Genomic DNA, 13,602 nt, shown 5'->3' on the forward strand with positions numbered 1-13,602 from the left:
ACGCATGGGCATCTTCCCACAACAAGCAGACATTGGGTGGATGGCAGATGTCGCCCTCCCACCTGGGTATATTTTTACTGGCATACAGTTCCAGCCCAATATGAATTATATTTACCAATGTGGAAATGCCCGAGTGCCCTCACAACTCCTCCTCAACTACCAAACCCAATTCTCAAGGGCACGGCAACTTACGGAGGCGGCTTGGTGGGTCGCCCATCAAACTTGTCCTTCAGCTGCCTCTCCGCTTTAGTCAGGGTGGAGCGAGGGGGCGCACCTTCCTCGAAGTTCATCTCTGGGTGCTTCTGAATATAATCCCGCATCACTTCCTGTGGACGGAAAACACACAGGGCGTTTAGCGTGGCAGAGGCAGGCTGGTAGAATACCCTCCCTAGGCTCTGGGGTTGTGGACAGGGCAGGAGGGGGGCCCCACCTGTGCTACCCTGACCAGTTTTAAACACTTGGCAGAAGAAGCAGAGGAGGAGTTGCTTTGCAACTCCCTTCCGAGGGAGCGATGCCCAGAAGTCGGCTCTCGGAGCGCGGCTGGGTTTCTACAGCTGCGACAAGGCCGGGCTGAGCACAGGGGGGAGAAGATGGAGGGGAACTGTTGAGTGTTCCCTACCTCATACTCCTTCCGCTGCTCCAGAGCCTTATGAATCCATTTCAGCCTTTTTTTGTCCGAGAGCTGAGACCATTGCTTGCCCAACGAATCCTTCAGCTCCTTCGTGGTGGCCTGAAAAACCCAGGTGAGGAAGGGGAAATAATAATAGTAATAAAAAAATAGGTAAAAATGGAAAAATAGGGGAGGAAACAAAAGGGGATGGACTGCCCACCCTAATGGTACGGCAGTGAGCTAAGCTACACTTTTGGAAAGGCAAGTTAGAAAAAAAAAGTTTTCCTCAGGCTCCTTTAAAGGGAGCGAAAAAGCCCAATACACAGGAAATATATAAATCTGCAATCTATGGGTTTGCTTACTTGCTACATAAGAATCTGATATCTAGCATCAAACAAGGCAACCTGAGAGCCTTAAATGTTTATTTTTAAATACTAAGAATATTTCTAGCCCTCAAGGGCCATAGGTCTCATGTCTTTTTTCTCACTCTCTTCCTGTTTCTGACCCAGAGGACCAAATATCCAGCTATGAATTACAGCAGCAGAGAATACAAAGCTAAACAAACCACATGCAAACATTACACATGAACACCAAGGACTGGATCAGATTTATTTAGCCTAGCTGTCTCCAATATCAGCCCCTCTAGATGCCTGCAGGCAAGCTGGAGAATGAGATTTCCTGTTTGTTCTCAAGCCAATGGCATTGGTGGTGTTTTGTCTCTGGCAATCCACTCTACTGCTAATAATATTATCTACAGAACCACCTACAATTCTTTCAAAGCCATTTATGTCTATCAATCATTACCAACACTCTGGGGCAGTGAGTGCCACAGTTTATTTTCCCATGATGTAAAACTGGATCACCTTAAATTCTTACCAGATCAGTTTCCTAAGCCTTTGTTTCATTAGAAAGGGGCTCCTCCATTTTCCTGATCATTTCACTTGCTATTCCCCCCATCACTTCTCTAGCTCTCTCAGGAACAGGTAACACCAGCATTCCTCAACCCTGGATGCTTTGGACTACAGCTTCCATCAGCCCAAGCCACCACAGCCAAGCTGGTAGGGGCTGATGGGAGCTGTAGTCCAAAGCACCTAGAGGGCATCACCTTGGGGAACCGCATTATATACTCAGCAGAATCAAGAGGCAAAGCTTTTTCTAGATTTTCAATGGGGGGAAGAACTGCGTATTTGAAAACTTCCTCCATTATTATTATTATTATTTTAATACCCCTTCACATAGGGGTATTGCTTACAAGGAACATTTCCTTCTAATATGTTGGTTGTGTGAAATGAAGGTTTTTTAAAAAAAATTCAAAATATGATATCCCATCGGCGGACCAAGTGGACGAGTCTTTTGCCACTTGTTTCTGCTCTAGCTGTAAAGTAGTACTAACACAGTGGAGTACCCAGAAATAAAATTAAGTCTGTGTATCAGTCTAAGAGCAAAATTGAGATTTACCGGGTACAGAATGCATATCCTTCCTTACATTCCTTCATTGTCCTCCTTTTCAAGAACACAGATGTGTGTCATCATTCTCCCCCCCCTAAAAAAAAATCCCCACCCACTTTTCCTCCTTCTCATGGGCTCTCCTTATCCAAGTCTCTTACACCACCTACTTACATCAGGGCGCACTTTCAGGTAGATCTTCTTCTCATGAGTGTACCAGAGCTGTTGAGGAGTCTTGGGTTTCTCTGGGATATCAGACTTCTTGGCATTTTGAATGAGGTCAGGGTGGTCTTCCCTTCACAGAGCAAAAGTAACAGGGGGTGGGGGCGAAATGGTAAGGCAGTGGCAGTACCAGAACCATACAAAACACAGAAACACATTATCCCCTTCCTTTAAAGCCCCATGCATCATTCCCACCTCTCAAATACTGCAAGAAGCTGCTAATTTGATTCAGGCTCTTCTCATAAGAAGGTACCCTTTCAGATGTAAATTATTCTACCTGCCTGAAGAATATATTCATTTGTGAATTTTGCCATTTGTTGACCCAGGTTTCCAGACAGGAAAGAAAAGAGGTTCCTACATTACAGATTATGCACCGTTTTAGTCCCTTATCACCAAAACAAAGCATCTTTTTGCGGCAAAGTTAATGTAAGTAAATTTTGGTACATGTCTACAACTGAAATCTATAGCCGCGGCTGACGTGCAAAAGGTGAAGCTATTGCTTAGCTAACTCTTACCTAAATCTTGCCAAATTTCGCTGAAAATCTTGTTTCTCTCGCTGGAAGTCTTGGATGTACTTCATCTAGAAGACAAACAAAAAAGGGGGGGTGTTGAATACAGGTGAGACAGGAAAAGCTGACAAGTTTCCAAGAACAGCCACAACACTAAAACACTTCTAACACATGAAGCAGGAGGGGGCAGAACTGTGAAACTCTTTGGGCCCTCCTCCATTCCTTGAGACCACCTCCTTCCTGCTACTTTTAGAAGCCTAGACCCTCAGGAAGCCAAGGAAACACAACAAAGCCCTGTGGCATCTGCTAGTCTCTGGGAGTGGCATGAGCAGGCAAGTAGTGGCATGAGGGTTAAACAGGCAGATGAACTGCCATCTTTGGGGAAACCGTTGCATGCTCTCAACCCCTTGGGAGGGAGACTAGGAGGGGTGGAGAAAGCGAACACAACCATTCACACAGACAGACACGCCTCTTGCTCTCTCTCTCTCTCTCTCTCTCTCTGGCCTCCATAGTGGAGAAGAGACCTCACATCAGGGATGGGGTGCCTTTTACAGTCGAGGGGCCACATTCCCTCATGAGCAACCTTCCAGAGGCCACATGCAACTGGTGGGCTGGGCCAAAAGCAAAAGGGGGCGGGTCTATGGCTGTGAATCTTGCCTTGCAGTTGTGCAGAAGTCAAGAGGTTTCTACATACAATGCACACACCCCTCTCTCCATCTAGGCAAGCAAAGAGGCACTATTGCAGCTCAAGGCCATAAGTCAGCCAGGCAAAAGCATGTGTGTGAGGGTGCAATAGGAGCAGGGCGAGGGAAGGATGTGGCCCAGGGAAAAAGGGGCTACCTACAGAGTGGCCCGAGGGCTCTATAAAGAGGAGGCACAAAGCCCGCCTCAGGGCCAGATGTTCCTGCACCCCTGCCATACATCATTCAAGGCTGGGAAACTGGAAGGTGCCAACAGGTAAGATGGCACCTAGGAACCCATTTTTGCTAAAAGAAATATCCAGCAGTACATGCGTTCCCTAAACTAAAAACCGACACTTCATTCTCTCAATTAAGCCACCCTGAATATGTAAAAGCGCAAAGTGGCATTCTGCAATAGCCCCATTCAGAGCTGACCTCCTGAAGTTAATGGACATTACTAACTTTGGGATCATATATTTCATGGGACCAACTCTGAACAGGGCTTAGCTGACTACAACCCATAAGAGGTCGAAGTGAGTTCTGGGAGTAGTCATCCCAGAACAATGGCAAATTATAAATTGGGCTTTCGCAGTAAAGCAAATTCCATTTTCAAGGCCCTAAACATTTCCAGCCATTGCCGAACTGCAGCTGAAGGGAAGCATCCAAATGATTGGGGGGGGGGGTCGTCATACATTTTGGCTTGGTTTCTGAACATTGCAGGGTAATTGATGGAAGGGATTTTTTCTTGCAGAAGGCCCTTTTGCAGAAGACTTCTAAGAGCACCTTGCTGACGCTGCCTTCTGCAAAAGAAACCTTCCCCAACCCAGCACATTCCAGATGCTTTGGACTACAACTCCCATCAGTCCCAAGCTGGGAAAACTGGCCTGCAGAGAAAGGGGAACAAGCACTAGGATGCTCCCCACAGCTCAGAGAGCTGCATCCCTGCAGATGCTCATATGCAGCACTTTCCACAGCCTCCATGTTCATTTGCTCACCTTCTTCTTTTCAGGGAGCTCCTTATACTTTTTGGATAGTATCTTGGTGAGATCCAGATTGCTCATTTCCGGGTGTAGCTTAGCATACTTTGCTCGCTTCTCCATGAAGAAACGGAAATATGGAGTCAAAGGTTTCTTGGGGAAGTCGGGATGCTTCTGAATAGGGACAGGAAAGGAAGCAACAAGGAAGGTTTATTGTTTTGAGCCTGCCTGGTCAGAAGTCCACAAAACGTGTTGCTGCTTTTAAATTAGCATCGTGTAACTCTTTCTGTTCCATGCCATCTCCATTTTGTTCTGTGTGCGCGCATGCTCCCCACTGTATTTTTTTGCAGGGGAAATGGAGAGTCCCATCATTTTTGCTCCCTATTAACATAGGGCTGAACTGATCCCTTGCAGGCAGCCCCATGGAACTACACCAAAGGGCAGTGAGATGCAGGTTTCTCACCCCAAATCTAGTTAGTACTTTTCAGAAACAAACCATTCCCATGTAACCCTATACACACTGCAGCAACTAGACCTTCCCTCATAGCAAATGAGCAAAAAAAAAAAAAATGTTTTGGGGTGTTTCTCCCACCCACAAACTCCACCCCAATCAGATGGTGAATAAAAAGAATTAAATCAGAATTAAAAGATGAGAAAAGGTTAATGAATTAGATCCACCATAATTGGCTAGTCATGGGCATGAGCTTAAAGGGGCAACAGTGGTTGTGAATGGACAGGGATTCTCCAGAGGGCAAGAGACTAAAACAAGCTGCAGAGAGCAAGTCAATCAGGTGTTGTTTTTTAAATTTTTTTAAAAGCAAAAGGATTTTAGCATCCAGAGATGGCTTTTAGCGGCTCATTTCTTTCACCACTATTTTTCTTATTTCTTTTAATATTGTAAACCACTCGGTCCCTGCTTGAGCCAAATTAAATTAATTCACAAGACATTTCCACCCTGAGCACCAATAACAGAAGTCATGGCTGCAATGTGCAGTGAGGACCTGGGTCCCACAAGCCCCCCACCCAGCCACTCACTGTTGTAACATGTGGCTGGTAAACACTTGGCTTTAGCTGAGATTCATGCATTGCAGGGGGTTGGACTAGATGCCCCCTGGGTCCCTTCCAACTCTAAGATTCTATGTGAACGTCCTACTTCTCATGCAGAAGGGGGGAGGGGGCACAAGAGCAACAGCTCGGAGCAACTCTACTCCAACTCCTCTCAAATGTGTCTTCTGATTTCACTGAATTTTATGGCTCCTGTTTGTGAGCTGCCTTAAACTTTTCTAAGGAAAAGCAGGGTATAAACATTTTAAAGAGAGGATGCATTATATAAGTTTAGGCATCAGGCAAAAATGTTCCTCTTCAACCAGGCCTCATGTTGATTAATATTCTACAGTCTTTTAAAGGTATCTGTGGGAGGTTATTGTTTTGCTGTTTTGTTTTACTCATTTACTTGTTTCTGTATTTTATTATGTGAATGGCCCGAGATCTTACGATGAAGGGTGGTATATAAATCTAAGAAATAAAAAATAAAAAGTTGGTATCTCTCAGTTACAGGTTTTTCTTAAACTGGATTTATAGTTTCTTTAATGCCTGGTTGACAGGGAACTGCAAGAAATACGGTTGCCATGGCTAAAATGCATGTGCAGGGCACCATGCCTCGGGTTCAAGTGCCCCCCCATTTGTGCTTCCGTCCCATTTGTTCAAAAAGCAGATCTGAGAAATTCAATTTTCATTTTGCGACCTCCTAAAACAGGAAACACCCAAAGAAGAAGAGAAAAGCACAGGTGTTGAAAAAACAGCTCTGACTGAAAACCAACTGGCAGTGCTCCAAATAAGAATGACTCAGAAAAAGGGCGCCAAGGTGGGGTTTTTTGGTGTGTGTAAATCTTCCACATGGCACCTCAGGCAGTCTTCAGAGTGCATGAGCACTCATGGAAGAACAACAGATACGGGCAACACAAAGGGGTAAATCTAAAATTGATGTTATGCCCATACCTTTATTAAAGACCAACTAAATGTCACAAAAGAGCGTGAAAATTTTCTCCAGAACCCTTCATAAGGATAGATTGCAAACAAAGGAGGGGGAGGGGAGAGGGGAAAGTGTTTTCTTCCCAGAAGCCCTTGGCGGCATTTGGTGCAACCTGAAATCTGCAGAGCTCCAAGAGAAAGCCTCCTTTGGATGCCTGTAATTTCCACATTTCATCTTAAAGGCCGACTCCACGGATTCTACATCAAATCTCCCTACACACACACAATTCACTATCCTGATGAAGTTTTCTGAGGAACTCAAAAGCTTGCACACTAATTTTGTGACATTTAGGTTAGCCAACAAAGCTGAAAGTGAGTTCCAATTTTGTTTTACTCGACACTGTGAAATGATATGTAGGCCTGTCAGCTTTCTAACCTCTTCTAGCTCCTAAACCCTTGTGAGTAGACATGAGTTGGCGGTAATGCTTTTTTCTATGAAAGTTTCTTGCTAATTTCTGCCACTTAAAGCTGCTATTAGAAGGAAACAAAAGCAGACCCAAACCATTCTTTTTCTGGTCAACAGGCAACCCTTTCAATATGTTACTTCCACCAAAGGTAGCCTGTTAACTAGAGCACTGCAATAGTAATAATAACAACAACAGTATAGATTTAATTCCATTAACATGTAATTGCTTTTTAATTATTGTTTCCTCTATGTTTTCAGCTGCTCTTGTTTTTATATATAAGTTGCCTTGAGCCCCCTCAGGGAAAAAGGTGGGGTATTCTTCTTCTTCTCCTCCTCATGTTTTCTATCTAGTTTGGATTCTGGCCTTTTCATGGAATGAACCTCACTTCATCCTCTTTAGAAAACACTGGTTGAAAGAGAGAATATGACTTGTGGCAGCATGGGGAAAGAGAAGAGGGTCACCAAACACAATGCTCAGATTTTGCTCAGTCGCCTGCCCTTTTTCTGTACTTCTGCGAGGGACTGTGTCTTAAGCAGGACTCCTGAATGGAAGGAGGCAAGCCCAGAGCTGTAACCCCTGCAGAAATGCAGGTGTGCAGGGGTGAATTCTGCTGAATCTCTTCATCTGAGAGAGTACTGAATGACATCCAAGGCACAGGTGTGGCAAACATGCCTACCCTTCATCAGATGCTGACTGGCTGAAGGGAAGACCAAAGCAGTAGATCATGCAGAGACAAAAGGCCTATTCCGGCATGCAAATTGCACAGAAAGCTACAGCATGGAGCCAAAGCAGGGCCATCTGCCCTGGTCTTGCCTCTATCGCCCACATACTAGAGGGGTATGCCTACAGCAGGGCTCCCCTCAACAGATATGCCCCCACCTCTCCCTCCCTACATGATTGCTGTTTGTATGATTTGCATGCCCAAATTAATTCAAAGTGTTGATGCTGACCTTTAAACCCCTAAACAGCCTCGGCCCAGTATACCTGAAGGAGACTCTCCACCCCTATCGCTCAGCCAGGACACTTGAGGTCCTCCTCCAAGGGTCTTCTGCTGGTTCCCCCACTGCACAAAGCGAAGTTACAGGGAACCAGGCAGAGGGCCTTCTTGGTAGTGGCATCCGCCCTGTGGCCTCCCTTCAGATGTCAAGGAAACAAACAATTATCTGACTTTTAGAAGACATCCAAATTTTTAAGGATTGATGTTTTTATTATGTTTTTAGATATGTTGTAAGCCACCCACAGTGGCTGCGGAAACCCAGCCAGATGGGAGAGGTATAAACAATAAAATAAAATAAAATAAAATAAAATAAAATAAAATAAAAATAATAGGCTGTAGTGGGCAGGTTCCTGTTAAAGATGGCTGCTTTGGAGCTTCTAGCAACTTTGACTCATTCATGTATTTCTACCTGCCTGCCCCCAGAGAGCTCCTTCCTGGCACATGCTTTGGGAGTGACTCATTCTCAATTTTTCACATTCTTTGAAGTAATCTGGTTTTAAGCGCTTTAATTCAGAGGGGAGAGGCGAGAGACAATAGAATTGTGCTACCCTTCTGTACTCTTAAAAAGCGCTTTGCTGATCGTTAAAGGGATACGCATAATCAACAAATGCAAATTGAAATGCACGCGTGTATACGTGTATGTGTCTGTGTAATGAAGATTGTTTATAGCCCAGGTGTGTGACACTGGAAGCTGCACTATTGCACTATTTCTCCCCTATGGCAGAACCAGCTGCCATGGTGCCATCAGATATTTTTGGATTACAATTTCCAATCTCCCCACCCAGCATGACCAATTATCAGGAATGATGGGAGCTGTAGTCCCATTTATCTGGAGGGCATCTCGGTACCCACCCCTGCCCTGTGGGATCTTGCATGGGGGTCAGCAATGTTAAGAAACACTGGCCACTAAGCACTGCAGCACAGGAACAAAGCGGGAAAGTTAACAGAGCAGCCAGCCAGATACAGAAGGAGATGTTGTCTCATGAGTCCTTCCCTCCTCTGAGTCAACGCTTACCTTCAGTTTTTTGCCCTTGTATGGGTTTTTCACGTGCTCCTCAGCGTCCATAATCAGTTCTGTCAGGGTTCGGAACTTCCTCACCTGCAGGAGCAACCAGCAAATGCAACCAGAGATGGGGGAAAGAACAGCATTGTTAACCATTTCCAGGGCTACAAGCCTTTACTAGCACACCATAGCAACCACAACTGAATGACTAAACTTCAGTTTAGTGAGCGGAACTGAGCGCTAAGGGCACTTTTATACAAATCCCCAATTATGAAGCCACCACCTTGCTGCAGCTAAGCATGTCTGAATTTGATCAGTATTTGGATGGGGGAACTACCTAAGTTCTTACATATCCTTTAATTCTCAAAGCAGGCATCTTAATGGAGTCTGTGGCAAAAAGCAAATTGACTTTGTTGCATTAGCAAGTAGGTGAACATCAGTAGTTCTAACAATCCCCCATGTGCCTGGGGCATCCATCATAGAGTGTCAAATGGGAATGCAATTTGTTGTTTCTACGTTTCATACAGCACCTAGTACACAGCTGCCACTAAACATACATTGGCTGCATTCGCGCATTATGCTAGTAACTACCTAAAATTAGCTATGTGTCTGGGGCGTTGATTGCGGAGTGTATTCTCTCTGGGGAAGGTACCATGTTGTCTTTATGTTTATGCAACATCTAGCATACAGCTGCCACGAAACATACAATAGCTGTGTTTGCACATTATGGTAATCCATGGTTTGTTTTAATCTTGGCTTGCTTAACCAAACCATGAGTTATCTCACAGACGAGCAAGCAAACCATGTCAAAACTTAAGATTGTTCTCCAGCTGTTCTAGCCTAATCTCCCGCAGCTCGGTGAGTAACTAGGGCAAACAAACCATAGTTAAGCACAGCCATTTGTTTTGGTCGTAACACCAAAGCCATAATTAAAACAAGCCATGGCTCGCAGAAGCCAACAGCAAACCATACTTCACTTTGTGGTTTGTTGCCAGCTAACTGACTGTGGTTAGTCTTCTGGGCTCAGCTCACACATTTGAGCAAACTAGGGCCTGGTTTTATGTTTCAATAAGGCCATTAATAGCAAATTCCTGAGAACAGCAAATTCCAGCAAAAATAACAGAATCCTACAGCACCTTAGAGATTTTGCATTTTTATGCTTAGAAATGTAATAAACTTTAAGGGATTAAGCAGTATGTCAATGCCTAAGTTTATATTTGCATTGGTACATAGGGTGAAAGGATTTTACAGTGAACCCAAAAACACAGAATAGCAGTGTGCAGGAAACATATCTATGCACAACCCAAATAAATACAAGATCAAATCAGTTGCTCATCAGTAACATTAACTAGTAATTATTGGTTTTAAGTTAGCAAGACAAGAAAGATAATATATTTAACACCTTAAAGTGGAACAATAAATTGCAGCAAGGAAGACGTTCCTAAATGCCATCTGTCTCGACTTGAACCCTAACCAATTTTCTAATGTTGGGGTAAGCAAACTTCAGGCTTGTGGGATCTACTGTTATTTTACTAGCACCCCAAAGTCCACCAAGTGAAACCCAATGTAAAATAGCAATTAGAATAAAGGAAGAGAGTACCTTGAACACATGCTTAGCCCAGGAATTTGTTTTTGGAATGTGAACTGAGTGTTACAGGGGGTTGGTTTTCCCAAAAAGCTTTTATTTATTTCAGCAGTCTAATTTGCGCTTTTCGTTGCTGTTGTTTAAATTACTGGGAGCTGGAAACTCTTGCTGGTCTGCTGCCAGAGATTTTGCCCAGATCTCTCTCTACCAGTATATCCCAATCTGTCTTCTGCCAGCCACAGTTCTTCAGTTTCCTGCTGAACCCCCCCCCTTCAAAACTGTTTTTTTACTGAAGCACAACGACTTAATGGTCAAAAAAAGAATCTCCTCGAGGACTGCCTTTGTAGTAGCGATAGTGGTTTCATTCATACCATCAAGACATTCGACAGTGCAATCCTGAGATCAATGGGGCTTGCTCTCGGGTAAGTGGATCTAGGACTGTGGCCAAAATGTGACATGGATGTGGAGAGTTAATAAGAAGGCAGCCGGCCAGCCCTTTGCCTGCCCAGGCAAAGAAGGAGATAGAGAGGATGTGATTAAGAGGAGTGATCGGGCAGATGGGAACTGGCAACAAGAGGCAGGTAGTTTTGGTGGTATGTGGATGGAGGGACTTGAAAGAGATGTGGGCATCTGATAAAGAAGGGAGAATATTACAGGCAAGGCGGAAGACACAGAAGAACCAGGGAAGGAAGCAGCACTCCTGCCTTGCTATCGCACTGGCAAGTCTTAGGACCCAGCATTCAGATCAAGGAAGCCCTGCAGCAGACCAGGGAGCCCAGACCAAAGAGAAGGGCCCCATCCTCATACTAAGCGACATTTCATGTCACAGACCCATATCAAGTATAAAAAAGGCTACCTCATTGGAGATCTCATTCCACTTCATCTTGCACATCTCACTGGAAAAGTCCTTGAAGGCAACTTTGTCCCAGTCCAGGTGGGATTCGGTGGTTTTGAACTTGCTGCCGTCATTGGAGGGCAGATTGTTCTTCATGCACTCCAAGAGGGTGAGCATATCTTCCTGGGTCCAACGGTCTGCGGGAGGGGAGGGGAAACATATACTCCGTATATCATACATTACATTTGGCATACACTAAGGATACTAAGGTTCATCACCAAGTTGCTTTTAGCCAATGAAATCATCTGCTCAGCCTGCAATACTATATCCACTTACCTGGGAATAAGTCCTGTTGAATTCAACGCGCCTTATTACTAAGTCAACATATTGTTTAAATATAAAATTTAATTTAGAAACGTGCTTATTGCAATGTACAGCTCTTTTCAAGGATCCTAAAGAAAGCAACATTTTATCTCCCTAATTAGACTATTTACTGTTTTGTACGCAAGAATCTAATTGCTCTTTTTCAAATTTGGGTTGTGTCAAAATTCTCAGGAGTATGAGGATGCTTATATAATGATGCACAGAGAGGCTACCTCCGCCTCACCAAGCCTTAGATAGACTCTTCTTAGTATCTTGCTGAGGATTTAGAAGCATATATAAAATAACAGCAAAGCAATTGCCAACAGGGTTCCATGTTCATAGCAAAGCAGTACCCATGGACTACAAATCCCAACATGCAAGCCTTAGCTTTGCCCATAAAGAGTTCAACAGCAACACATGCAAACATGAACCCCAAGGGTCTTGAAATTTCGTGTTTAATCAACCTTCTGTCCACGACCAGGAAAAATCCCCAATATATTCTAAATCATATAATTAAAGTGGGGGGTGGGGAGGAGGCCCTGCATAGATGACAAACATCATATTCTCAAGAAGAGACTAGGAATGCATGAACGAGGTAATAAAGTATTCTTGTATTTAAGCACTTAGCCTGGTAGCCACAGACAACCAGAAACTGCCATCAGCCAAGTAACTAGGGTGGCAGAGGAGAGACGGACAGCTCTGCACCAAGTTGGCTGAAAAAGGAAAACCTCCTTCCTGCATTCCCATCTGGCTAGAAATTCAGTAAGCTAATTCATGAGACTTCTATAAAGGATTTACTTTGTCCGGCAATCAATTTCTTTTTAAAAAATATGCAAACTAGAACAAGCTGTGGCTGGAATCCTGTTCTGTTTTCTGGCGCAGCCCAGTTGACCCTCCCAGGAGTTCCCACCTTCTCACCTTGGTTTTTGGGGGCCGTCATTTCTAAGTCAGTTGGGCTATCCGCTTCTCCGTTCATCCTCCACCTCTCGGACCCTAGGGTGACACCTCCTGGGTCTGCCCCTTCCAGCTCCCTCTCGCCCCCCTTCACGATGGCGTCAATCACTTTTCACCCTGAAAGCAGGAACGGACGGGAGTTACAGCCTCTGATTTCCCGCTACTGCCCTTCTTAACAGCACCAGCACGTCCCCTCCAATAACAGGGGGCTTGTTTGCACACAGAATAACAACTCCTAAACTTGAACCTGTGAGTTCAAGTGAGTTTTTTAAAAAAAGAAAGGAGTTTTGATAAAATCAAGGTCTCAACACATTTTCCTTTCACCCTTGGGTAAGTGATTATGTGAACAGTAACAGGATTATCTTCTCTGGTAGATGGAGGGCAAGGTTTCCTGTAGGCAGAGGAAACGGCTGGTGTCCAAAGACGGCCACAGGAACATTCTGGAATTCTCTTTCCCTAGAGAAAAGTTGGGCCCTGAATCTTATCATGGCCAACGGCAAGAGATAAGAACGGTCCTCCAGCAACATCTGTCTACCCCTTGGCCTAGAGGATTGTAACAGCACATCTATTCATTGGTGTCAGTGCTGGATTTATATATAAGATATAGCTTAGGGCCCCACTCTCTTGCCCCCCCCCCAAAAAAATTAAAGAAAAAAACCTATTAATTGTATTTCAGTTCAACAATTACCTTGATAAATACATATTTTGTTATGCGCAAATGGCTTTAGATACCAATTAGGTCCATAAATTACCAAATAGCATTTATTGAACACAAAAAACAGCAACCATTTGTTGACAAAGGACAGCTTGACATATAAAGGGCCCCATTACCTTAGTAGCTTAGGGCCTTACCAAACCTAAATCCGGCTCTGATTGGCGTATAAATCTGGATTCAGAAAGGAATCCATTTCACAAATGGGGCTAAGTGTGCTAAAAGTTGGGGGTGGGGAATCTGCACAGCTGAAGTAGGTCTCAGCGGGATC

General features: G+C 44.3%; 1 protein-coding gene across 17 annotated transcripts in view; it reads right to left on the reverse strand.

Moving 5' to 3' along the window:
• The window catches only part of UBTF (upstream binding transcription factor), a 44,474-nt gene that overhangs the window by 26,740 nt on the left and 4,132 nt on the right, over positions 1–13,602 (reverse strand). For 9 of the 17 annotated variants that reach the window (XM_083708504.1, XM_083708497.1, XM_083708499.1 and 6 more), the window contains exons 2-8: positions 12,584–12,736; positions 11,324–11,499; positions 8,895–8,978; positions 4,463–4,618; positions 2,794–2,858; positions 2,231–2,351; positions 193–326 (exon numbers count right to left, since the gene is read on the reverse strand). In XM_083708504.1, coding sequence (XP_083564630.1) covers positions 193–326; positions 2,231–2,351; positions 2,794–2,858; positions 4,463–4,618; positions 8,895–8,978; positions 11,324–11,499; positions 12,584–12,641 — 794 coding nt within the window. In that variant the 5' untranslated portion in view covers positions 12,642–12,736. Of the gene's footprint in view, positions 1–192; positions 327–619; positions 731–2,230; positions 2,352–2,793; positions 2,859–4,462; positions 4,619–8,894; positions 8,979–11,323; positions 11,500–12,583; positions 12,737–13,602 lie in introns of all 17 variants that reach the window. The other 8 variants (XM_083708493.1, XM_083708492.1, XM_083708494.1 and 5 more) reach the window with 1 other exon arrangement.

The sequence above is a fragment of the Podarcis gaigeae genome (genome assembly GCF_964106915.1).
Source record: "Podarcis gaigeae genome assembly, chromosome: 13".
In the NCBI taxonomy this organism is placed as follows: Eukaryota; Metazoa; Chordata; class Lepidosauria; order Squamata; family Lacertidae; genus Podarcis; species Podarcis gaigeae.